The sequence below is a fragment of the Typopeltis vanoorti genome, chromosome 18, assembly GCF_054136105.1.
Source record: "Typopeltis vanoorti isolate ZY-2024b chromosome 18, IOZ_Tvanoo_1.0, whole genome shotgun sequence".
NCBI classification, from domain to species: Eukaryota; Metazoa; Arthropoda; class Arachnida; order Uropygi; family Thelyphonidae; genus Typopeltis; species Typopeltis vanoorti.
This window is the reverse complement of record NC_143566.1, coordinates 5,432,191-5,459,082: the sequence shown is the minus strand read 5'-3', so window position 1 is coordinate 5,459,082 and position 26,892 is coordinate 5,432,191. Positions and strand designations below refer to the sequence as shown.

General features: G+C 35.4%; 1 protein-coding gene across 2 annotated transcripts in view; it reads left to right on the top strand.

Moving 5' to 3' along the window:
- The window catches only part of LOC150096468 (uncharacterized), a 470,709-nt gene that overhangs the window by 356,257 nt on the left and 87,560 nt on the right, over nt 1–26,892 (top strand). For both annotated transcript variants that reach the window (XM_090407965.1, XM_090407964.1), the window contains exon 9: nt 5,062–5,502. In XM_090407965.1, coding sequence (XP_090264091.1) covers nt 5,062–5,502 — 441 coding nt within the window. The remainder of the gene's footprint in view (nt 1–5,061; nt 5,503–26,892) is intronic.

Below are 26,892 nucleotides of genomic sequence, written 5' to 3'. Positions count from 1 at the left end.
AATCAAGATAGTAAATTAAATATGGAAATAGACAACAGAATCAACAAAGCTGGTATGGTAGGAAGTCAACTGAATAAATTTATATGGAATAAGAAAGAAAGTTGTCAAAACACAAAAATAGTTGTATATAAGAGAGTGTTCAAACCTATCTAAACTTATGGATCTGAGAGCTGGGTTAGAAATAAAACACTTGACGAAAGACTAGAGACGGCAGATATGAGAGCCCTGAGAAAGATTAGAGGTGTGAACAGATGGCAATAATTGTAGTATCATATTAAAAATGAGGATATTAGAAAAGAACCTGACATTGCTAGCACTCGGGAATGTGTTAGCAGAGCTAATCTCAGGTGGTATGATCACTTAAACAGAATGAAGAGGAAATATTAGCAAAATACGTGTTCTCTGCCAGGTTGGCAGGAAAAAGGCCCAGAGGAAGACCAAGATATAGGTGGATTGATACAGTAAAAAGTGCCTTAGAAGATAGAAATATAAGACCTGATAATGTTGGAGTCTTGACAGGTAACAGATTGATTTGGAGGAATATTGTAGATAGGAAGTTAGTAATGATGTAAGTTTTTTCATATAGTACTATGATATCCTGTGTACCCGTTGGGGATACATATCAGGAATTGGATGATGACGTTGATGATGATGGTGTCAATTATTAATTTTATTTAGAAGAGAAAGCATCACTGAATCCAAACAGCAGAAATGTCATGTCCATATTTTAGCTAAAGAGAAGGTTTAATACTGAGACTTAATTTGCTAGACTAGATTTTCTTTTAAACATTCTGAATAAACATTAGCCAAATATGGTGATAGAGGCGAGCCCCAATTTCCTCGGACATCTCTTTGAAATGTTTCTTTCCAGGTGAAATATCCTAAAATGAATTTATATATATTCTAATAGTGTTTTATAATCACTACTATGTGGTTTGATATCTTCTGCAAATTTCTTATTAGTATAAAAATTTTTGCATCGGTATCAGGAGCATCTTAAGTTTGACATTCAGATTAACCAACTAGAACAGAAACTGGCAGATTCAATAAGGAAAATGTGAACTGCATGTATGTGATGTAGAGTGTTGTTGTTTAAATATTATCCAACTGTATATTTTGTTCTGCTAGTCTCAATCTCACAACAAATAGCCTCAAATGTGCTCTTTTCACTATCCTGCAGTTCAACTTCTATTCTCCTTGGCTGCAGTTCATCAGCTATTATCAATAACACTTCTCCCCTCATTTTTTTCTCTCTGTCCCTCCTGAACATACTATACCCTTCACATTCTATCCCACTAGCTATATTATCTTCTGTCAGCCATGTCTCACTAATGCCAGTAACCTGTGGCCAGGAAGAACCCACCCAGGCTAAACATTCTTCCTTTTTGTTTCTAATACTCCTAGTATTAGTATACATGAAGTGCAGAAGCCCATTAGTCCCACCCCTATCTTGATGCCTTATACTAACTGCTCCATTTTGATTTGTTGTCCTTCATACTAACTTAAGGATATTATACACATTCTTACACTCAGCTGCCTCACTGACGTCTGCATATCCACCCCCCCCCCCCCCAATAGCTCTAGTTTCCCTGATTTTGCACATCCACTTTCACTTCATTCAGCAACACTTTTTCCAGTCTCTGCACACCATATACTTTCAGATGGAAACCATCCATCTTGTATAAGTCGTTTCGCCCATCAAACTCACTCCACACCACTCCTCCTGCATAACCTGAGCATAGAGTCATTTGCAATTATGGCCCTCCTTCTCAACTCTTGTCTGTCATACCATGGCAACAAACTCACTATTTCTTCACTTCATTCAGCAACCCTTTTTCCAGTCTCTGCACACCAAATCTGTTCAGATGCAAACCATCTATCTTGTATAAATCCTTTCACCCTGCAATTATGGAGGGCCATAATTGCGTATAGTAATTTGCAATTATGGCCCTCCTCCTCAACTCTTGTCTGTCATACCACGGCAACAGACTCACTATCTTAACTCTCTCTCACTCTTTACTTTTGCTACTGCTAGTAATTCCTTCAAGTCCTCTCTCATAGCAAATTTTTCACCTTTTAAATCATTCGTTCCTGCCACTACTATCAGTTCTTTCACCCTCTGCTTTTGGGCTCTAATAGCCTCACTTACATCTGTAATTTTCGCACCTGGTAAGTACGATTTTGTCAAACTCTCATCTGTTACACCTCTTACCATTGAATCACTCTACAACACTCTCTCCTTCATTTTTCTTACACTCCCAATCGTAAACCACCACATCCAATGTTTTTGAAAAATCTATCATCGGATGATCAATCCATTTGGAATTTTCTTTCCCGTTTGGGGAAAGAAAATTCCAAATTATGCACTAGCTGATGCACTCGGTAAACAATTTTGTAATCGCTCCAGCTGCCGTTTCGCCCTGTGTATCACTCCATGCAACCATGCGATCTTCCTGATTGCAACTAACTCTTCATTTTTTTTTATCAGTCAGATACTTTTAAATCATTCATTTCTGCCACTACTATCAGTTCTTTCACCATCTGCTTTTGCACTCTTAAAATGAAATTAATTCTGGAACTTGTGAAATATTTCTCATAAAAGGGATAATTTAAGTCCATCATTTCTATTTAGAATTGGACAATGTAACAATCACCACAAGACATCCATTGGAAGAAAATTAAGGTTCTCCATAAAAGTAATAATTTCTTGGAAAATTTATACAAAGCAGTTGTGAAACCTTGCTACATCATCTGATTCTAAATAGAAATGATGGAATTAAATTACCCATTTTATGGGAAATAGTTCTTCCCACGTTTCAAAATTAATTTAATTTTTACTTTATTTATTTTTTAATCTCATGTTAAAATTATTTTAATTATTTTATTAGAAACTTAATGTATATAGACCATGACACTCTGCGTCATGTATGTGCAGTTCATACACTTCCATTATTGAATCTACTGGTTTCTGTTCTGGTTTGTTTATTTTGAAAGTCTTACTGAAGATGCCCTTGAAACTGGGGCAAAAAAATTATAGTAATAAAAAAATTTCTTCTTCTTTCAAATCCATCAGATGAAGGATTGAGTCCCCTATGAACAAATCTTTGCCACCTGTCTCTATTTCTGTCATCTCTCTCTCTCTCTCTCTGAAGGTTGATAATTGTGACCTTTCCTTCAGAGACTGTAGCAGAGTTCTTTTTGGTCTGCCTCTTGTTTGTCTTTCTCCATTGATTCTGTTCAAGACTATATTTTGTAATATTTGAAACAACATTCTCTGGAGGTGTCCAAACCATCTTAATTGCTGTTTTAGAATTATAGCTATGATATCTTCTCTATATTTTAATTCATGTTTGACTTGCTCATTTGTTTTTGTGTTCTGATCAGTGAGTCTTATTTATTTTTCTTAAGCATTTTGTGTGTCCCGCAGTTAACCTAGTGGCTTTGCGCTTCGCAACCATATGCCTGGGGAAGGAGTATCCTAGGTTCGATTCCCATCACCGACGTGAGGAACTAAAGGATCTTCCTCAGCCATAGCCAAGTTAGCCAGTCTTGGGCATGGACAGCAGGGTTTTTTTCTGCCAGTTTTTTTGGGATTTTTCATCCCGCAAGCAGGCAAACCGGCCCCATAAACACACAGGGATACAGCCAGGAATACTTATAGGCATAGGGGTGACCATCCTATCCTCGTAAATTGGTTACGAAATCCAAGCATGCTTGGAAGGTTGTGGGCCTTAAAGGTCTGTTAAAGCCATTGAGGTAGATAGATAGATTTCATTTTGTATGCTCTGATTTTCTGCATTTCTTTCTGATTGAGTGTCCAAGTCTCGGCTCTATACATTGCTGTAGGTATCATAATGGTTTTATAGAGTTTTAGTTTGACACTTTTTGAAATGCTGTTATTTTTCCATATTTTGTTTAGTTTATTCATATTAGACTATCCTTTGTTGAATCTGTATTTTACTGTTTCTGTGTTGTTGAGGTTGTGAGTAACGAGACTGCCAAGATATGGAAATTGCTTTACTTGTTCAAATATGTGATTTTCTAAGTGTATTGAAATTCATTCCTCATCTCTTTCCGTTTTTATTGTTTTTGTTTTGTTGTTTTGTTTACATTGATTTTCATTCCAAAAGTTTTGCACTCTTCATTTAAAATGTTTATTGTGTTTTGCAATTGTTCTTTAGATTCTGCAAGAATAATTATATCGTGTGCATATTTAATGTGGTTGATATTTGTGCCATTTATTTGTAGTCCTGGTTCTTTGGCTGAGGATTGCATATTTCTTCAAGATAGATAAATTTTATAAGAGTGGACAACCATGCATGACTCCTTTTTCTACTTTGAATTTGTTTTTATCTTATTAAATTTCACAGTTGATTTGGTATCTTTGTAAAAAAAAAAAAAAAAACCTAAGTTTAATATTACATATTTAAATAAAAATATTTAAATCCTTATTATGTCTAACTAATTATCGTGTCTTACTGGAAATTCATCTAGTTATTCCATATCTGTAAGGATATGAAATATCTTGATGAATCCTTACAGATATGAATTTACTACATCAATTTCTCTGTTCTTTTGTATTTAAATTTCTTTTATTGTTCTTCTACTCACACTAATGACACTTTATCATTAAAACAAAACATTTGTGATAAATAAATAATTATTTCAGTGTAGGATGTGTGTTGTATAATAATGGAAGTCCCACAGGTGCTGTTACACAAGGGGGAGAGAGAGAGAAAAAGAGAATGGATTGTGAAGTTCTGTTTTCAAGACCTAAACAAGCATAATGGTTAAGGGAGGAGTTGGATAAAAAATGAAACTCCAGAGGCTCACCACTAGTGTGTGTGTTGTGTGTAGACCAGAAATGTATGAGTCATGTAAATTAAATTATCAATGGCTCTATACGACTTTGTTAGCACAGAGGAAATACTAAAGTAAAAAATTGTACTAGCTAGTGAGTTCTAAGTCAGAATTACAGAACTGATGCAATGCAAATATTACTGATATTAACAATTAATTTTCATTACCATTCCTGATTTTTAATTTTTTTTGCTATTTCAGAATGAAAAAACATACAACTCTGCAGCAAAAAAAACTTTGTCTTCATCAAAACAAATTGAGAAAGTGAATCCACCCAAAGTTAGTGCAGGAAATCAAATAAACAGTAATAAAAATAATGTTCTACAAAGACCTAATGTATCACCACCACATGGAGACAACTTTGATACACAAAAAGAACAGCTTGATAGTAATGAAAATGAAGCATTACCAGTGGAACAACAAGTAGTAAAGAATCAAGTCAATCAGTTGGCAGAGATTGTTCCATCAGACAATCACTTACATGTGTTAGAGCCCCCTTCTAAGAATGACCTAGGTGATCATAATTTTCAGTTGGAAGAGTCTTATGATGAAAAATATTTAAAAAATGGACAACGCCCTCATCTTCAACCTCTACATAATTCTGATAGTATATATAAGAAGAATGGTCAGATTTTTCATGACGTGAGTAAACTTTTTTTTTTACTTTAAAGGAAAATGTCTTACTCTTTTGTCATCTAATTACTACCTCAGAGAATAAGCAGAGCTATAATGTATCCAAAGTGGCATAATTGTTATGATATTGTTATTATTGGTATCCATTTTAATTCATTAAGTATTAACTCTCAACACCCAAAGAACTAAATAGCCATGATAATTTGTTATGCTGCTGCTATTTTACCCAGCTGCTCACCTTCATCCTTAGAACATAAGAAAATACTTTACTCAGAACACAAGGCACTACCGATCAAATAAATGTGGAAACAGTTCAAAATGGTATTAGACAAAAGCGCTATGGTTTAAAAAACGTTTAATTTTCTTGATCAAAAAGCTACTGGAAAGACTTTTAATGGGATTATATTGATCAAGTGCATATAATAAACAACTATGTTATACCAACTAGTTTCACCAACTAGGGCTGTTGGCATCTTCAGGGTACATAACTGAGGTAAGCCACTAAAAAGTAAAAAACTGTTACAAACTATAATCAACCGATTCCAATTATATTAAACAAAGAACAGAGCGCGTACAATACATGCATAGAGCGTACATGATATCACTTGTTGTTATTTAGGAACGTTCTATAGTTGGCACTATAATTCAGTTCTGGCAACTTGAAGGATCTGATAAGGGTCTTCCAGATCACGGGCAAGATTAGTCCTTGGTTCCTGTTAACGTTTTGTATACAGCGGGCAACTTGTGGCCTCTTTAAAAATTCGCGAGCGGAAGTCCTCCTCCATGTAAGGAATTTTGCTTTTATCCCACTCTGTGGTATGGTTCGTTCTTGAGAAATGAAAAGCTAACCCTGATTTTTCTTCTCTGTTATTATTGACGTCACTTATGTGTTCTTTTTTCCTAATTTCAAGGTCCTTGAAGTTTGGCCAATGTAATTCAAGCCACACGAGCAGGATATGTTATAAACTCCAGCATATTTGGAGAAAGGATGGCTATCTTTTGGATATCTTAAGAGTTGTCTAATCATTTCTGTGGGTTTAAAGGCCATTCTTATTTTATGTGGTCTGAGGAGTCTAGCAATCTTATTGGAAACTGTCCCTAAGTATGGAAAATGACGATGGTAGAAATATAACCTATATCATCTTGTTGTCTTTGTCGGGGTTTATGAATGGATTTCCTCGAAGACTCGTCTACAAGATACTTTTCTCTGAACCCCGTCAAAGACAACAAGATGATATACGTTATATTTCTACCATCGTCATTCCATATTGGAAGACCTATCCCAGCCTTCCAATTCCTCCCTTCATGAAACTTCCCCAACTTGACGTCTTAGACTATTATAATCACCTACCTTCATATGTTCCCGTCTCTTTGATACTCCTGCATGTCTATTCATTTTCCAAGTCAAAACCATATTGTCACTCTCTCCAACTGGTGGGAGAGATGTGATCTCAGTTATTATCAACTCTTCTGATGCTGTTACCAAACCCAAAACTCTTGAACCTCTTTTCCCTCTATTACATGTTGCCTAAGACATTTGTCCCTCAAGAATTCTAGAAATTCCATTCCCTTATTGCTACATGCATCTTCCTCTCCCCAGTTTATACTACTGTAGTTAAAATCTCCTATAACAATCATTCTTCTTGTACTTGCCAAACTCAACTGTCAAAACATTTCCTGGTCCCCACCCTCTGTACTCCTGGGTCTGTAGCAATACCCCACTAAATATCATGTCTTGCCCACCTCTACCTCATACCATATGCTTTCAAAATCATTAGTGTCACTGCTTTCCAAAGTCGCCACTCTTAGAGGACATAGGTCATCACTTATCATAAGCAGTACTCCACCACCATGCTTTCCCTTCCTATCCTGCCGAAAAATGCTGTACCCATCGACTTCTATTCCTGTTATTATATCCTCTTCTGTCAACCAAGTCTCAGTGATCCCAATAATTTTGGCCAGGCTGATGCTATCTGAGCCACCAATTCCTCTCCCTTTTCTCAGATACTCCTGACATTAGTATATAGCATATAAATGCCATTGTTTCTATACCCAGCATTATCCCCTCTAGACTTCACTGGGCTCAGTGTTACCTTATGTCGTCCCCCTTCTCCCAAGTTCCCATTCCCACAAGAGGCCACCCCTGCTACCATCCTCCCTGGGACACAAATACTTCATTTATTTACAGAATTAAGTTGATGTACCATTAGAATCTCTTTATTATTGTTCTTAAACGCTAGTTATTGTTGTCTCTTTGGGGAAAAATTCGCTAATCCGAATGAGCACGGTTTTTAATAATTCGGATTACCGAAATTTTAACTATTATTATTTATTTCTTATTATTACAATACAGTATAACTACGGTGATACACAAAAAGGGGAAATTCAAAACGTGTATAATTTGGTTAAAAATATAAATCCAAATGTTGAAATTTCACAAACAGATATTACGGAATGGATTACAGGTAGAACCCAAAAGTGAATTTGAAATCAAATCAGATGCTAAAATTATAAATATGACACTACAGAATGAATTAGAAGATGATGATGATGACGATAAAGAACTTGAAGAAAAAAAAAAGTAAAACATCAAGAGGCAGTTGACAGTTTTAATATGCGTATAGAATGGGCCAAGCAGAATGCTACGCCATTCCACAAAATTTTATTGCTAATGCAGCTCCGAGAAGATGCATTTGAAAAGTTTAGCTTCCAAGAAGTTAAAGAAAATCAGTGACTTTTTTACAAAGAAATAAAAAACTTTTTTTGTGTTATTTTGTGAAACTTTTTTTGTGTTGTGTACAAGGAAGTGATATTTTTTATTCCAATTAAGTTATGTACTGAACTATGCAATTTTCAATCCTCAACAATGCAGGTACATACAAACTAAATTTTTTACTAAAATAAACTTGTGTACTGAATTATTTTTTTAAGTTTTACATTACAGTATAGTAGCTTTTTTTTCTATCAGATACTTCATTTATTTACAAAATTAAGTTGATGTACCATTAGAATCTCTTTATTTTTGTCTTAAACGCTAGTTATTGTTGTCTCTTTGGGGGAAAATTTGGTAATTCGAACTTTTTTCTAATCTGAACGAGCACGGTTTTTATTAGTTCGGATTAGCGAGATACCACTGTATATGTTTATATCCACAGGCAGGGCTCAATAAATATACTTGCCCATTGCAAGTAGATTTTGTTTCAGTGACTGAACAAAATAAATATTTTTTTAAGTATAAGAAAATGCACAAAAATATATGTAATATAAAGTGCCAATCTATTTTAATAACAAGAATTAATGTCATCATCAACAAATTCCTGACATGTCCTCTCAAGAGGTGTACAGGATATGATAGTGCTACATGAAAAATTTACATCATTACTAACTACCTATCTACAATTTTCCCCCAAATCAATCTGTTACCTGTCAAGAGTCCAACATTCTCAGATTGTTATATTTCTATCTTCTGAGGCACTTTTTACTTATCAATCCACCTATGTCTTCCTCTGGTTCTTTTCCCTACCAACATGTCAGAGAACACTTGTTTTGCTAATCTTTCCTCTCCCATTCTGTTTAAGTGACCATACCACCTGAGATTAGATCTGCTAACACATTACTGGATGCTAACAATGTCAAGTTCTTTCCTAATATCCTTGTTTTTAATATGATGTTGCCATTGATGCCATCTGTTCATGCTCCTAAACTTTCTCAGGACTCTCATATATCTGTGGCTTCTAGTCTTTGGTCAAGTGGTTTACTTCTAACCCAGCTCTCAGATCTATAAGTTAAAATTGGTTTGTACACCTGAATAGAGATAATTTAGTGTTTTGACTAATTTCTCTCTTATTCCATATAAACTTCCCACCATACCAGCTTTATTGATTCTGTGGTCTATTTTCATATTTAATTTACTATATTCACTAAAAATGTACCTAAGTAGGTGAAATGTTTTACTTGTTCTATAGGCCATCCATTCACAATGCAGTTGATATTTTCAATGCTTCTGCCTATTTTCATTGTCTTTGTCTTCTTATTGCTGACCTTCATACGATATCTGTTACAAGAGTTATTTAATTTAGTCTATGAATCTTGCAGACTTGTAGTGGATTTATTTAGAAGTATAATATCATCTGCATAAAGCAAAGAGCTGGGATTAACATCTCCAATTTTGATATCAGGTTTAATACCACTTTCCTTCATAATGTGATCCATATGGATAATGCCTAATGACACCAGTTTAACATCAAACCATCTTCCTGTACTTCCTGCAATTCTAACTGCTCACTTAAAATTCAAATAAAGACTAAGTAGAGGTATCCCTTGCTTAATGTGGGATTTGATTAACGCAGCAAAATTAATTGCAGCAATTCCTTGATATACGCAGCAAGAGTTTTGATTAATGTGACTTTAAATTTACCACTCAAAAAACATGCAAGCCTCGTGGCATGAGCATGATGACGTCATTCCTCTCACGCAGCCGTGCTCCCTGAGCCTGAGTGCCAGCCAGGGTATTACAAGCTCCAGTTGTTCTGCTGTACATATTTACAAAAATCTTCTTCATAAATTTTACAGCCCATTAATCATGTCAAAAAATAAGAGCAATCCCAGAACCGGTCATTAAGTGTAAGAGAGAGAGTAATTACAAAAGAAAGAGGAAAGTAATTACCTTAGATACAAAACTTGATATAATTAAAAGATTTAAACGTGGCGAAAGTAAAAGTAAGATCGGAAGTGAATTTGGTTTTAACTAGTCTACGGAATACTTTCTCCAAAGCTGATGAGTATTGCGATCAAGGTAAAGTTGCATCTGCAAGTATGCAATGCACACGTAACTGGAGTGCTATGATTGTTGAAATGGAAGATCTGCTGATTATTTGGCTGGAAGACTGCAATCAGAAGAGAATTCCAATTAGTGCCTATAATATTAAGGCTGAAAGCTCTAAGCCTCTTTTTAAAACTTAAAAGACTAAATATAAAGAAGAAAAATTCAAAATTCACAGCTAGCAAAGACTGGCTTGAAAATTTTAAATCTAGGACTGGACTAAAGAATGTGAAAATAACAGGTGAAACTGCAAGTGCCGATGAAGATTCTGCATCCACGTTTCCTCTGAGCTGCAGAAAATTATCGACGAAAATGATTACGATTACAGCCAAATTTTCAGTGTAGATGAAACCTGGACTCTATTGGAAAAAAAATGCCATTAGTGCAGCCTGGCTATAAAGTATCAAAAGTTTGCTTAACTGTTATGCTTGGAGGGGAATGCTTGGAAATTTTAAATTGAAGCTGCTGCTTGTCTTTTGAACTCCCATAGACAATGGGACTCCCAAAGAATTCCCAAGGGCTTTAAAAGGATGTAACAAGAACTCTTTAACTGTAATTTGGCATGCGAATCAGAAGGCTTGGGTTACCCAAAGTCTATTCGAAAATTGGTTTAAGTCTTATTTTTGCCAAGCAGTTGAAGCTTATTGCAAGAGAAATAACTTAGCTTTCAAAGCTCTTTTGCTTTTAGATAATGCACTTGGTCATCCAAATTCTCTTAATGATCTGTGTGAGAAAGTGAAAGTTTTATTTTCCCCACCAAATACGACATCAATGGGCGTCATTGCGACTTTCAAAGCCTATTTTCTTAAAAAGACATTCTCAAAAGCAGTAGAAACAACAATGGGAGAAAATGCAATTATGCTCCAAGAATTTTGGAAAAATTTAACATTAAACACGCAATTGAAAATATTCATGACTCATGGGCGCAAAGTGTCTTCTAGCTGCATGAAAGCTGTTTGGAAAAACATTTTGCCAGAATGCACTAATGACTTAGGTTGTTTTCAAAATCGTATGAACAACGTGATTTAAGAAATCGTTGCATTTGGTGAAGACCTTGGTTCTGATGGTGTTGATGCAGAAGATGTTAAAGAATTATTGGATTCAAATTCAACGATCTTTTTGAAATGGAACAACAATGTGCATATGAAGACAGCGAACAAATATAATGTGAAGATGAGGTTCAAAAGGAGATAATAGTCAAAGAACTGGATGGAATATTTCACAGTTTAGAATCGCTTAAGCAGCAAGTAATGGATATGGATCCAGATGTTAATCGAAGAATATTTGTTTGCCGAGGTCTGGATCGTCATTTTGCTTGTTATCGTAGAATTTATGCCGATAAGAAAAAAACTAAAACTGTTCAAATGACGCTTGATAACTTCTTTTGATAAAGAAAATTGCAGTGACTAATGTAAGTACAAGTTTTATTAAACATTTACTTTGCATTCATTTTTTATCTTTCCTAAAAGAGTACCATATAAAACGAACGATTAATACAGTAATCGATCATGTATGAATTGTACCATTGATTATTATATTTGATTAACTTGATTTTGATATACGCGATAACATCGAGGGATTTATTAACCACGTTAATTGAGGGATACCTGTATTGCTTGATATAATACCCCACTGACACCATACAACTGTAGCATTTTGAATAGCTTCTCTCTTGGCACCTTGTCATATGCCTTTTCCGGATCTACAAAACTTAAATACAGATCATTGTTATATTCCCATGATTTCTCAATGAATGAGGATGGGCTGGCAGTTTGGGATTTAGCCGACCAAATTGTATTCTTATTAGCTTAAACCCCAATATAAAATGATGGGTACAAGAATTAATGTAACAAATTATATTTTCCAAAAAAACAAATGTTGTTTTTGCTGTGTTTATTTCTTGACTTCTTCTTACAATGGTTCCCACACAAACGAAATGTTCTCCAAACAATGATACAGCCACTAATCACTTTCTGACCCACCTCTCAGATCAATAAGTTAAGATTGGTTTGAACACTGTCTTGGAAAGAGTTAATTTAGTGTTCCAACTAATTTCTCTCTTATTCCATATGAATTTATTCAATTGACTTCCTACCATACCAGCTTTGTTGATTCTATTGTCTATTTCCATATTTAATTTAATATCTTCACTAAAAATTGTGCCTAAGTAGCTGAAATGTTTTACTTGTTCCACTGGTTCTCGATTTACAACACAGTTGACATTTTCAATGATTCTGCCTATTTTCATTGTCTTTGTCTTTTTATTGCTGACCTTCATACCATATCTATTACAACAGCTATTCAATTTAGTCAGAGAATCTTGTAGACTTGAAGCGGATTTATTTAGAAGTATAACATCATCCGCATAAAGCAAAGAGCTGACATTAACATCTCCAATTTTGATATCATGTTTAATGCCACTTTCCTTCATAATGTGATCCATATTGATAATAAATAACAGAGGGAATAATGTACATCCTTGTTTCACATGAGATTTAACATTAAACCATCTTATCTAACTGCTGACTTACAACTCAAATAAAGATATTGCTGGGTATTGCTGGATATAATTAACTGTAGTGTATTGAGTAGCTTCTCTCTCTTGCACCTTGTCATATGCCTTTTCCAGATCGACAAAACTTAAATATAGATCTTTGTTATATTCCCATGCTTTCTCAACTACTTGTCATAAAGTGAATATCTGATCCTGATAGCCTCTATTTGGCCTGAATCCAGCTTGTTATTCACCAAGCTTTTTTCCCACAATTCTTCTCAACCGTTTCTCAAGTATACTTGCATAAATCTTGCCAGGAACACTCAGTAGGGAAATACCTCTGTAATTCTCACATTCGGTTTTATTTCCCTTTTTATATATGGGTACTATGAGAGCTCTACTCCAATCTTCGGGAATTCATCTCTCTGTCCAGGCTTTCTGAACTATGCAGTGCAGCCACTGTAAGACTTTTATACCACCATACTTCAGCATTTCTGGTCGAATATCATCTACTCCTGCTGCCTTTCCACATTTCGAGCCTTTGATGGCTTTTCTACTTCAAGTATAGATATGTATTCCTAATTGCATGCCTGTTGAGTGTTTTTTATCACTGTGCTATCACTTTTTATTTCATTTAGCAATTTTTCGAAGTAATTACTCTATACTTCAAGGATATCTTTTTCTCCTGTTTTCATATCACCTTTAGCATCTCTAATTCCTTTTACAGCACTCTTTCCTCCATTTCTGAGCTTCTTCAACAACCTCCAGAATATCTTGCCACCTTCTTGATATTTATTTTCTATATTCTTGCCAAAGTCCTCCCATGACTTTTGTTTAGCTAGTTTTACACAGTATTTAGCTTTCTTACATTTGTCTCTGTATTCTCTAAGATCACAAACTGACTTATTTGCCAGGAACTTTTGATATGCTTTCTTCTTTTCCTTCACTGCCTCTTAAACTTCCTGTGTCCACCATGGAGTTCTGTTTCTATCCTTGCAGACAACCTCACCACATGCCTCTCTTGCATGTGGTGAATCAGTCAATGTTTTCTTCAGAGTTTGCCACTGAATCTCCAAGGTTTGGTTCCTGTTCTCAAACTCTTTCATTTTTTCTTCAATAATGTTTGTATATTTTAGTGTACAGTTCACATCTGAGAGCTGCTCAACTTTTATTTGCTTCAAAACTTTCTTACATGTTATTCTTTTCAATATGAAATTCAATTTTATCCTGCTCAAGACTAAATAGTGATCACTTCCAATTTCAAATCCTCTGTACACTCTGGTGTCCTGCACCAGGGAGAAAACATCAACCATAACATAGTCAATGAGACTTTTCTTATTCCTTGCCTCTTCTCTCCATGTGAATTTGTGCACATTTTTATATTGAACAATGGTGTTAGTAATAACCAGTCCATGTCCTGAGCAGAAATCCAATAGTTATTTGCCATTATTATTGGCTTTGTTCTTTTCTCCAAATTTTCACAAAATATTTTTGTATGTCTGACAATCATTTCCTTCTCTGCTATTTAGATCCCCAGCAAGGACCAACATTCATGCATCCTGGATTCACACCCATGTGAATCCAGGATGCGTGAATTTATAATTGCCTGCTACAGTTAAACAGCAATCTCTGAAGCACATGTCACTGCGCTGAACATGATCAAATGACACAGCAATGTGATCTAGCTGTGAGAAAATCCCTTTTTTTTATTATTTATTTGCAATAGAATCATTCACTGGTCTACAGTTTTGTTCATTTTTATAAAATATAGATATTATTTCTGGAAAAATTCTCATTTTACTCCTCTTAAAGACTATTATTTTTATGGCTATTTTTCCTGCTTTCGTTTAGGAGTGCCTCTTTTTTAATGTGATTGGCTTTTTACTCAAGAATTCTTAGGACATTATTTTAGAAACAAATATATGCAGAGTAATAGAAAAAGAAAATCCGCACATACTTTTTTTGGATGTTGTTGGCTGTCTTCTTTCTGCGATGTGCATACTTCTGCTGTTAGGATCTTAAAAGGAAGGAGGTTTTGGGAAAAGTGTGTGTGTGTGGGGGGGGGGGTTGAGGCAATGTGGGAGAATTAATTTGAAAAACCCCTGTTTTTTTTTATATAATATATACATGTATTATTATTTTTAAGGGCGCTTTTTTGTGAGGGGAAAGAGATGAAAGAGGGGGCTGAAAATAGATTTTTTTTTTTTTTTTTTTTTTTTTTTTTTTTTTTGAGGAAGGGGAAGGGTTTATGGGAAAAAGAGGGTTGAGGAGAGAGTTTTTATAAAAATTGTTATTAATAATATATTTATTTACCCAGACAATGTCGCTTTCTAAGACAACAAGAAAAAGAAAAATTGCTGATGAGGGGAAAAATTTCCAAGAAAAATGGAAATTGAATTACTTCTGCACTGAAACAGAGGGCAAAGTTGTGTGCATTATTTGTAGTGAAACAATTAGTGTTGCCTAAGAATATTATAGAAAAGGCACTACGATAAAATTCACAAAGAACAACATTCACTCTTTGAGGGTAAACTGAGAGAAGAAAAAATGAATAAGTATGAAGAATTCACTTAAAGTCAACAACAAGTATTTTCAAAAATTATGAAGGACAATGAATCAGCAGTGAGAGCCAGTTATGAAATCAGCTGTTTATTGGCGAAAGATTCCAGACCATTTAGTGATTGTTCCTTGATTAAGGAATGTATGATAAAAGCAGCCGAAAATGTCCTTCTCAACAATGTGCAAGTATTTTGCGATATTTCTTTGTCCAGAAATATTGTGATCAAAAGAATAACCGAAATGGCAGATAATCTGTGTGACCACCAGTTGCAAGAAATACCTGCAAATGTACAGTGATTTTCAATTGACGAAATTTTCGATATTCATGACAATTCAAGTTGCTCTGTTTCTTTGGGTTTGTGACAACAATATGAATATTACTGAAAAGTTCTTGGAAATGATTCCAATCCATTAAACCACTATAGGGGAAGACATTTTTGATGCCATGTGGAGCATTCTGGAAAAATACCAACTTCCTCTGAACAAGCTCGTAGCTGTGACAATCGATAGTGCTCCAGCAATGACAGGCAAAAATAAAGTTTTGTACCAAGACTTGCAGCAAAGTTTAAAGGAAATGTATTGAGACATTCCAAAACTGCAATCTTTCCACTCCATTATTCATCAGCAGGTCCTGTGCTCCAAACTACTGGAAATGAGCAGTATACTCAAGGCTGTGACAAAGTGACAAATACTGTGAACTTAGCTAGGGTTTTGCGAGAATATGCGAGGGAATTGGCAATGCTTTTAACTAAGCTGTTTAATTTAAGTCTCAGCTCTGGTAGAGTTCCAAGGGATTAGAAAGACTACAGTAGCAAATTATAGACATCAGTATCTGAGAATTATCTGAAAATTGGTAAAAAAGAGAATTCAAGAATGGGTAGATAAAAATATGATACTGTATGAGGGTCAACATGGGTTTGTGAATGGTCAGTCATGCCTTAGTAATTTACTAACTTCTTATAATAGAGTAACAGCTGAGTTGGATAAAGGAGAAATGGCTAACGATGATTTTGCTGGATTTTGCAAAGGCATTTGACAGAATACCACATGGAACACTGAGGGGCAGAATCGAGGCGAAAACAGGTGACCAGTGGTGTGCCACAAGGTTCAATGCTGGGAACCATTGCTGTTTATTTTGTACATAAATGGTATAGGAAATGACTTAAAAGGAAATATTCAGTTGTTTGCTGATGATGCAAAATTATCTAGGGTAGCAGTTAATCAAGGCAATCTGGATAGCTTCCAGGATGATTTAAATAGGCTGTCAGTATGGGCAAAAGATAATGGGTGTCAGTTTAATGTGGAGAAATGTAAAGTTCTGCATTTTGGGATAAATATATTGCAAGCTGAGTATCATACTGATGGCACTGTACTCCTGGAAATAGATGAAGCTAGAGATTTAGGGGTGGTGGTGGTGGTAGACAGAGAGTTAAAGTTTATAGGACATATTGCTAAGGTAGCCCATAAGATTATTTGGCTGTTGAAGAACATATTAACAAGTAGAGATAAGAAAGTTGTTATTCCTCTTTTTATAAGGCCTTGATATGCCCACGTCTGGATTACTGTGCTCAAGACTGGTCCCCCCTGGGTTTTTTTGCAGATGAAGAAGTGGTGGAGATGATTCAGAGGCGAGTGACCAAGATGATGAGTGGCCTGTGGAAAGTTCCCAATGAGAGTGGATTGCAGAAGTTGGTTGATAGGAGAAAAAGAGGGATATGATAGAAACATTTAAGTTGCTTAAAGGATTTTATAGGATAGATGCAGGGGAAATGTTTCAGCACTTGGCTAGAGGGACCAGCACAAGGGGTCATCCCAGAAAGTTGAATAAAGGTGTGGTCAGTAGGGGTGTGAGGACTAGATTTTTTGCTTGGAGAGAGTGGTGAATGAGTGGAATGGGTTGCCAGAGTCAGTTGTGAGTGCTTTGTCTGTTAATGGTTCAAGGATAGGTATGACAGATTGTGTGGATAGAGTGGGTCTCCCGCAGTAAGTCTTCAGACTCATGCAGGTGCCTGTATAATAATAATAATAATAATAATAACTTCATCTGATCTGGAGGCCTCAATCACAGACAGTTTTGCATGATTTCTTAAAGACTTAGAGAGTGAATTTGAAGGGCTATCTTATTACACATAGATTTGTTGATTATCTTTTCATAAGGTTCTAAAATTTTTTTTTTTACTTGTCGAGGAGATAAAATTGTTTCTAGAAGTGAAAAATCATGATGCTGCATTTCTTAATGATTAGACATGGGTAAACTACCCAGTATTCTTATTTGATATTACAGGACATTTGAATGATTTAAATGCCACTCTTCAGGGGAAAAATCAGGTGTGCTGGCAAGTTTTAGATGTAAATTGGTTTTGTTTCAAAATCATTTGAAAGAGAATATTCTAAATTACTATCCTACGTGTGAACAGTTGAATAATAAGAATCAAAGTTTTACCTTTTTTTTCAGTATAGTCCTAAACTGGAAAAGATTAAAGAATTTGATAGGCAATTTAAAGATTTTAAGGAGCAAGAAGACGTTTTTTTGCTTTTTTACAGGTCCTTATTCCCACAATTTCAAAAAAGCTCCTATTTGTATTCAAATAGAACTTCCAAAATGATTCCATTCTAAAAGAGAAATTCCAAAAAGGCAGTATTCCAAAAATATACACTTGTTTAGGTCAAAATATCCAAAAATAAAAAAGTTTGCAACAAATATTCCATGTTTTTTTTAGAAGCACACTTCTTAATACAAACAGTTATTTTCCTGTATGAAAGGTAACAAAACATCTTACAGAGATCAAGACTAACCGATGTTAATCTTTCTGAAGGTTGTATGCTGTCAATCTTTGAGTCCAAAATTTGGCAAGCTGGTTAACAATAAACATTGTTAACCAGCTACAATTAAATTACTTGAAATTACTATAATTATATTATGCAAGTATATATTTTTTTATTCCAAAATATTATCATTGACATTTAAAAAATCCCCCAAAATGTAGACATTTTTCCCAAAAAATGGAAGTATTTTATTTCAACACAAACACAAAAAATTTCAAACTAATAGGAGGCTCTGTAAATTTTTGCGATGGTTATTAATGAGACTTTATACAAGGCATGCTCAAAAAAAGAACAAACTTTTTAAATAGCGTGTGAATCGCCACAGAGAGCACACGGCTGCTGCTGCTGAGTGCACCTAGCAGCAGGTTTTAACAACAAACTGCCATTTTCCCCCATTCTGCTATGAGTATTATCGACTTATATCCACTGAAGTGAGCACGTGCACAAGCTGTTCGTCAGATTAGTGACAATGCAAGAGCTTAAGAGCTTAAACAATGCATGTGTGTGCAATTTTGCTGCAAACTTGGTAAAAATTTTAGAGATATTTCAGTTACTTAACGAAGCATAATATCAGCATTTGTAGAGGCTTAAGTGCTGTGAGGATATCATGTTGGAGGCTTAATGGATTGTATACAGCACTCAGAAAATATTAAAACAGAATTTAATTCTTCCTATATTTCATCTCAGTCAATGAGACATCTTTTTTAAAATATACTGAGTACTGAGAGAGGGGGGAGCTGATCTTTTGTAGAGCGGACAGGGGTAGCAAGTTTGCGGTGGAGCTTAAATGCTGTGTGTAGGTTGTACTTTTTTAAAATCTTGGCTATTTTTTCGGATGTGCCACGGATGTAAGGTATGGTGACGGCATTTCTAAACTCTTTCTGAAGATAAGACCAGGGAATGGGGGAGGACCTGATTATTTTTTAATACTGTGATCACTGTAGCCATTGGAGAGGAAAGTGTTATGTATGTGGTCAAGCTCAGTTGTAAGGGCGGTTCCACTGGAACAAAGATTGTGGGCTCTCTTGGTAAAAGTTTTAATAATGCCATATTGTTGAACGGGTTGTTGTTGGTGGTTTGTTAATGTATCTGCCTGTGTGTGTGGGTTTTCTATATACAGTGAAGGAAAGGGTACCGTTGGTAAGGCATGTAACTAAGGTGTCTAGGAAGGCTAAACAATTGTTCTTTTCCTTTACCATCATAAACTGGATTCTTGGATATAGGCTGTTGAGGTGACTGAGGAAGGAGTCTAATGTGTCTGGGCCATGAGGCCAAATAGAGAACACGTCATCTACATATCTTAGCCAGATTGAAGATTTCAGAGGGGCCGAGTCTATGGCTCGTTTTTCAAAATCTTCCATATAAAAATTGGCAGGAGAGGGGGGGTGAGAGGGGGTAATCCATGGTGGTTCCTTCTATCTGCTTGTAGATTTTGTTCTTCAAATAAAAATAGCCAGAATTGATGGCAAAGTAAAAGAGATCTAAGATGTCAGAAGGAAAAACGTTTTTTAAGAGTGTTAAGGTATTAATTAAGGGAATATTGGTAAACAATGAGGTGATGTCAAAGCTTACCAATATGTCTGTGTTATTTAAGGTTAAATTTTCTATGAGGGTTTTGAAATGGGTAGAGTTTTTTATATAGGATGTGGAAAGTCCAGCGAGAGGGGTCAGAGAGTTGGCCAGCTGTTTTAACAGTGCCGGAGATAGCAAATAACATCAGCCTTGACGTCGCCAACATCCTCGCCGAGTCTTCTCCTCCAAAAAGTAATTTATCGTTCACTCAATGCACTGCTCTCATGAAATTATGAAAAGAAAAAAGTATTGTTATCACTAGAGCTGATAAGGGTAATGCCACAGTCGTTCTTAATGTCACGGAATACAATCGAAAAATGAGATTATCCTCTGGGATCACTCGCCTACACCCTGCTAGAACACAGCCCCAAGAAAACACAACTTAAAAAAAGAAAAAACTAACTTTAAAAATTTTCTTACTGGCCCCTGGAAATCACGAAAAAACTCAAACCTTTCTGTTCCCCCCTCCCCTCCCCAAATATACGGTTTACCAAAAATCCACAAACCCAATTCCCCGCTAAGACCTATAGTAGATGCTGCTAACACACCTTGCTACAAACTGTCAAAACAGCTGGCCAACTCTCTGACCCCTCTCACTGGACTTTCCACATCCTATATAAAAAACTCTACCCATTTCAAAACCCTCATAGAAAATTTAACCTTAAATAACACAGACATATTGGTAAGCTTTGACATCTCCTCATTGTTTACCAATATTCCCTTAATTAATACCTTAACACTCGTAAAAAACGTTTTTCCTTCTGACATCTTAGATCTCTTTTCCCTTTGCCATCAATTCTGGCTATTTTTCTTTGAAGAACAAAATCTACAAGCAGATAGAAGGAACCACCATGGGTTACCCCCCCTCTTGCCAATTTTTATATGGAAGATTTTGAAAAACGAGCCATAGACTCAGCCCCTCTGAAACCTTCTATCTGGCTACTAAGATATGTAGATGATGTGTTCTCTATTTGGCCTCATGGCCCAGACACATTAGACTCCTTGCTCAGTCACCTCAACAGCCTACATCCGAGAATCCAGTTTACGATGGAAAAGGAAAAGAACAATTGTTTACCCTTCCCAGACACCTTAGTTAAGCCCCACACAGCATTTAAACCCCACCACAAACTTGCCACCCTTATCCACTCAACAAAAGATCAGCTACCTCCTCTTTCACTGCCTGGAGTCTATAAAGTACCCTGTTCCTGTAAACTGGCATACTTTGGACAGGCAGGCAGATCAGCCACTATCTGCCCAGAGGAACACAACTATAGTCTGTCAGGCTTGGCTGACCATGTCTTGTATAACCCACAGGATCTCATGGAAAAAAACCACCATGCTCCACCACAGCAAATTCAATAAAGAGAGACTATTCTTAGAATCAGCAGCAGCTCTCAGGAATCAACCAAATCTTAACAAATATGGTTGCATTAAGCTTCTTAAGATTTCGGAAACGCTTATCACCAGAGGTCCCACTTTACATTCCAGGCACCTACAACTGCCCTTAGGGGGGGGGGGGTGCTCCACCTAGATAGGACTTTAATGTCACCCACGTGGTTGGTTGGGTTAGTATTGTTTGTAATTTGTATATATGTTACATTAGTTTTTTTTGTAATCTCTGAAGATGTCTCATTGACTGAGATGAAATATAGGAAGAATTAAATTCTGTTTTAATCCTTTCTGAGTGCTGTATGCAATGCGTTAAGCCTCCAATATGATATATGAGCCAAACGCAATGCTACAAGTGGTTTAGTGCATTGGTGGATGTCATTCAAAGATCATGGTGATATAGTTTGTGTTTTTTTGATTAGAAAGGCATTGTCCATTATGAATTTGTACCACGTGATCAGGTTTACCACATGGTAAACAAAGGGTTGTACCAGAAAGTTTTAGCTCATTTGAGGGATGCTGTGCACAGGAAGATGCCTGAATTGTGGGAAAACTAGACTTAGATGTTGCACCATGGCAATGCACCACAGCAAAACATCAGACATCCATTGTGCCCCATCCACCCTATTCTTCAGACTTAGCCCCATCAGACTTTTCCTGTTTCCCAAACTTAAAACCTCTTTGAAAGGATGTTATTTCCAAACCATAGAGGAGATTCAGGAAAATGCGATAAGAGAACTGCGTGCCATCACAGAAAGTGCATTCCAGGAAACATTCCAATGGAAGACATGTTGGGAATGGTTTATCGCCAGTAGTGGTGACTACTTTGAAGAGGACAATGCTTAAAATGTAAAATGAGCAATAAATTCTTATTAGCAAAAGTTCGGTCTTTTTTGAACACACTTGTTCTTTTTTAGACTGTATAAATATTTATAATATATAAAACAAATATAAAAAATATTTGATTTGTTCAAATAACATTTTAATTTCAGTTTCATTTGGTTTAAATGCTATATATTGTAAATATTAATATAATGAAAAAATATTCGTTATTTTTTTGAGTTGTCATAATCATTATACTATTATTTTATGTCTAGTAATGACCTAGAATAAATTAAATTTATATCATTAGGTATTGTTTCTGGGAAAATTCCCATGCTACTCCTCTTAAACATTATTATTATTACAGCTATTATAGCCTGTTTTTGTTTAGGCGTGTCCCTTGTTTTAAATACATTGGCTATTTTTACTCAAAAAATTGTATATATATTTTAGGGCATTATGCATGAGTATTGAAGGCAATTATAGCAGAATAAAAAAGGAGAAAAAATTTTGTATACCTTGTTTTGATACTAGGATGGCTTTAAATTCCATGTTCCTGCTGAAGGTTGTTTATAACAAGGGGGAAGGGGGTTGTTTTGATGCAGGAAGAATAAATTGGAAACCTGTGTTTATTTTAATAATACAGTTGATTCTGCTTAAATGGGACATGTTGGGACTAATCCATTTTGTCCCAGTTAAGCTGCTGCTCCAATTAAACGAACTAATAATAAATTCTAAAATAAAATATGTAATATGCAGGTAAATAAATAACTAGGTAAAAAAATAATTATTAGGTACCTATTTTAATGGTTTATTAAACCAAAATACAGAAAATATTTGTACTATAGATTGTGCAGAAAAAATAATGCATACATGATAACTTTTACAATTTCAAATTTTAATTCTGCAAAAATGCATCAAGTGTAGTCTGTCTTTTGCTTTTGGAATTTTGCAGTTCCACAAAATCAGCACAGATATTCAGTGCGGATGTAGAGCTTCCTTCATGCATAAAATAACGCTGTAACCCGAATATAAATTTTTTGGCCTCATGATTAGTTACAAGCACAGGTGGGTCATCATCCTCATCATCGCATTCTTCGTCAGATTTTTGACGTTTGGATTTAATGACTTCAACAATTGCATCTTCAAAGTTTTCATTTTCATCGTAACATGGTAAATTGTCATCTATTTACCATGTTATTACTTCATTGTTCATGATAGGAACTTGCAGTATGTCTTTATTTTCACTACTCAAAATTTCAAGAACCTCCAAAGGTTCAAACTGCAAACAGCAAAGCAGTTTTGTATTGTGCTGCTTTTTATAGCTCACCAACTGTCAGAGACAAACTGTATTGCTTGCAAAATGGATAATTTTGCACTGATCTCTCTCTGGCTGTTGATGAACTTGTTAATAGGTTTTCATCAATGGATTCCAGTATGTAATTAACCATCGATACAATGTCTTTAAATTTTTTTATTATCCCCATGTCCATTCGTTGCACTAAGGATGTTGTATTAGGAGGAAGAAATTCCAGCCTTATATTTTTTAGATTATCTAAATGAGTGCAGCACAATTATTGAGAAGCAACAAAATTTTCCTCTGCTTACGTTGTAATTCTACATCCCAACTCGTAAGCCAATTCCGAAAAATTGCAGAAGTCATCCACGCATTACTATTGGCATGGTACTCTACTGGTAAACTCTCTATTCTTAACCCCTTAAAGCATCGAGTCCTAGCATTTTTTCCTATGATTAGTAGTTTTCGTTTGTCCGTACCCAACATATTTGCACAGCATAACACAGTAATGTGGTCCACTGCCCTTTTATACCCTGACAGTGCAATGTGGTTATAACACAGGGAGCCGTCTGGTGTAGCACGATAATAGAGGCCGGTTTCATCAGCGTTGTAAATATCATCTGAACAGAAATTCTCTAAAAAAAGTAAGGATTTTAGTATTTTGCCATTGTTCGGCACTGTGCTTTTTTTTAATTTGATATTGTGTCTCGCTTTCCATTGAGACAACCAACCAGCCATTGCTTTAAAATTGTTGTGGTCCAGCTTTTTAGCGATCTCCTCTGACTTCGCCTTCAACTAGGCCGCTGATATTCATGCCTCGCCTGCTAACTATAGAAAACCATTGATCTAATGCTTCTTCGACTTCTGGATCCTTTCCATCACACTTTCTTTTGGATGTTCCTGGAATTTCTTTCTGTAATGTCCACTCCTCACGCAGTTGATTTTCTTGTTGTAGGAGACGCGCTATGGTAGATTTTGGTACACCAGTTATATCAGCAAGTCTACGATGGCTTGTATTTAATGGCTGGCTTTTAATTTTATCCAGCAAAGCAATTTTACTTAAAGGTGTAAAATCATTTCTTGACATCTTGGCAAAGATTTAAAAATTTTAAATAAAATTGACACAATAAATCGATATCGCTAGGTACAGTATATAGTAAGGGTAGATTCTTAAGCAGACGCGTACTTGCCAGATGCACAACGAAAGATAACTGATTCGCATCACGCTAGCGTTGCCAAATATTAGTGTATGTAGTGTTGCCGTATTTATGAAAAATCCATAAAATATATCAAAAATTGCTAAATTCCTTTTCAGCTACTGTCCCAATTAAGCAAAAAGTTGTCCCAATTAAGCGTTTAAATTATGTATTAATATGTTGGTTTGGTTTGGTTTCCGTTCTTTGAGATTTGGCCCAAAAAAGCAGCTGCCCCAATTAAACGGAATCGACTGTATATGTATATATATATATATATATATATATATATATTATTGTGTTTAAGGGCCCTTTTTTTGGAGGGGGGAAGGGAAGGGTTTACTTATGGGAAAACTGGGGCAGGGGAGAACATTAATGGGGTGCGAACTGTTTTTATTATTAATTTTCTAGTTTATTTATACTCATTCTTTCAGTTCCCTTTGATTCTAAATAGTGCATCTCTTTTTAGTCAAATTTTTTTGTGGCTCATTTGAGATACACTTTTATGGCAAATGGCTTGCAGTCCAATTGAATTTCACACTCCTGGTTTAGAGCTATAGAACATCCATTGCTTTTTTCTTATACATTTTCTCTCAGTTATGGAATCTACATTTGGGTGTGTGCTTCTGTTGCATTCCAAGCCACATTGAAATTAAGAGAAACAAAGCTGTAAGATTATTGCAGCTTGGACGGCTCATTTGTCAAGCTTCCACCATCTGCCTTTACCCTACTCCGATTACAGGCAGATCATATATGAAACCTTTTACCTTAGTAGTAGTTCCTGCAGAATAGAGACAGTTAATAAGCTCTATCAAATCAAGCTTGAAATTAAATATGACAGTCTAATTTATGCAGGGTTTGTGAAGATGAAGTTGTTCTTGCTTAACACTACATAGGTCATAGTTATCTCACACTCTACTTTCTATTGAGAGGTGATGGCATGGTTGTGTGCAAATTCTGTGGTACTGGACTAACCATCAGTCACATTTTAATTGACTGCCCTGATTTCATCAATGAGCCCAGTCACTGTTTTAGATATTCATAATTTTTCTGAGCCTCATATGCTCAGGCAGATTTTATCAGACCCACCAAGTGTCTATCATTTTTCAATTTTTATAGAAAATCAGTATTTTTTTGCTGTATATAGATTATTTATATTATTTTTATTTATCGTGTTATTTTTGTATATGGACTTTTAATATCTTGTTGATTTTATCTGTATTTTATAAACTCTTTTGCCCTTGTTTTACATGGATCTTTTTATACTTGGCTTTTATGTACCTTTTTTGCAATAAGCATAAACTGGCATACAGAGAAGAATGTGTAGAAAGGCAAATTAAAAAGTTTAGAAAAACTTTTAATTTGCCTTTCTACACATTCTTCTCTGTACACCAGTTTATGCTTATTGTTTACTTATCAAGTTATTTTTACCTTGCATACTGCTATTATCTTTACCAGCACAGGAAGACCATAGCTCTCCTTGTGCTGTAAAACCCTAAACAAAGAACTCTTTCCTTTAGTGTTACACATCGATTAGTATTCATTTTACACAAATTATAGACTCTACAACCATGTTATAAATAATAATTTTAATTTCCCGACGTTTCGGGAAATATAACATATATAACATATATATGTGTACATAATAACATATATATATATATATATATACACACATATGTATGTTATTATTATTCGTGACACCTCCAAGGAGTCCGAAGCTCATCACGGGAGGACACTTATTGTACAACTCTCTGTCTCCACCACTACACTGAACCTTTACTACCAATCATCTACATCAGCACCATCTACTGTCCTCCACCACCACAGCTAGTATTTTTTGTCTGTAAATTGTGTGTTCTGAAAGGTCGATTTGTCTGTATGCGAGATGAAACACCTGAGTTTCCAGGAGGAAAAAACCCTGCTACCTCCGTATGAGAGCGGCTAATTCACCTTCATTTGAAAAAAATCCATATAAAGATTCCTCCCATCATGACAAGAATCGAACTTAGGCCTTTTCTAATCGAAGGGGTGTAATGTACCATCATTCTTCCAATTGCGCTACACAGGTGCTTAAGAGACAATGATTTGATCATCGGTTATTCAACTACTCAGTAGAATAACTGTTGATCAAATCATTGTCTCTTCAGCATACTGTGTGAAATTTAATTTAGCTTGTCTCTGTATATATATGTGTATACTCCAGATGATGAGCTTAATATGAAGGTTGAAACGTCGGGAAATTAAAATAATTATTTATAACACAGTTGTAGAGTCCATAATTTGTGTTAAAAAAAAAAAACCTAAATAAAGAACCTTCAGCTACTCTCTCCAAGAATAAAAGGTATAAATGGTTTTGTTTAAAAAAAAAGAAAAGTGGTCCACTCTCCTGTCTTACATTTACAGACAGGGGAGTGGACCACTA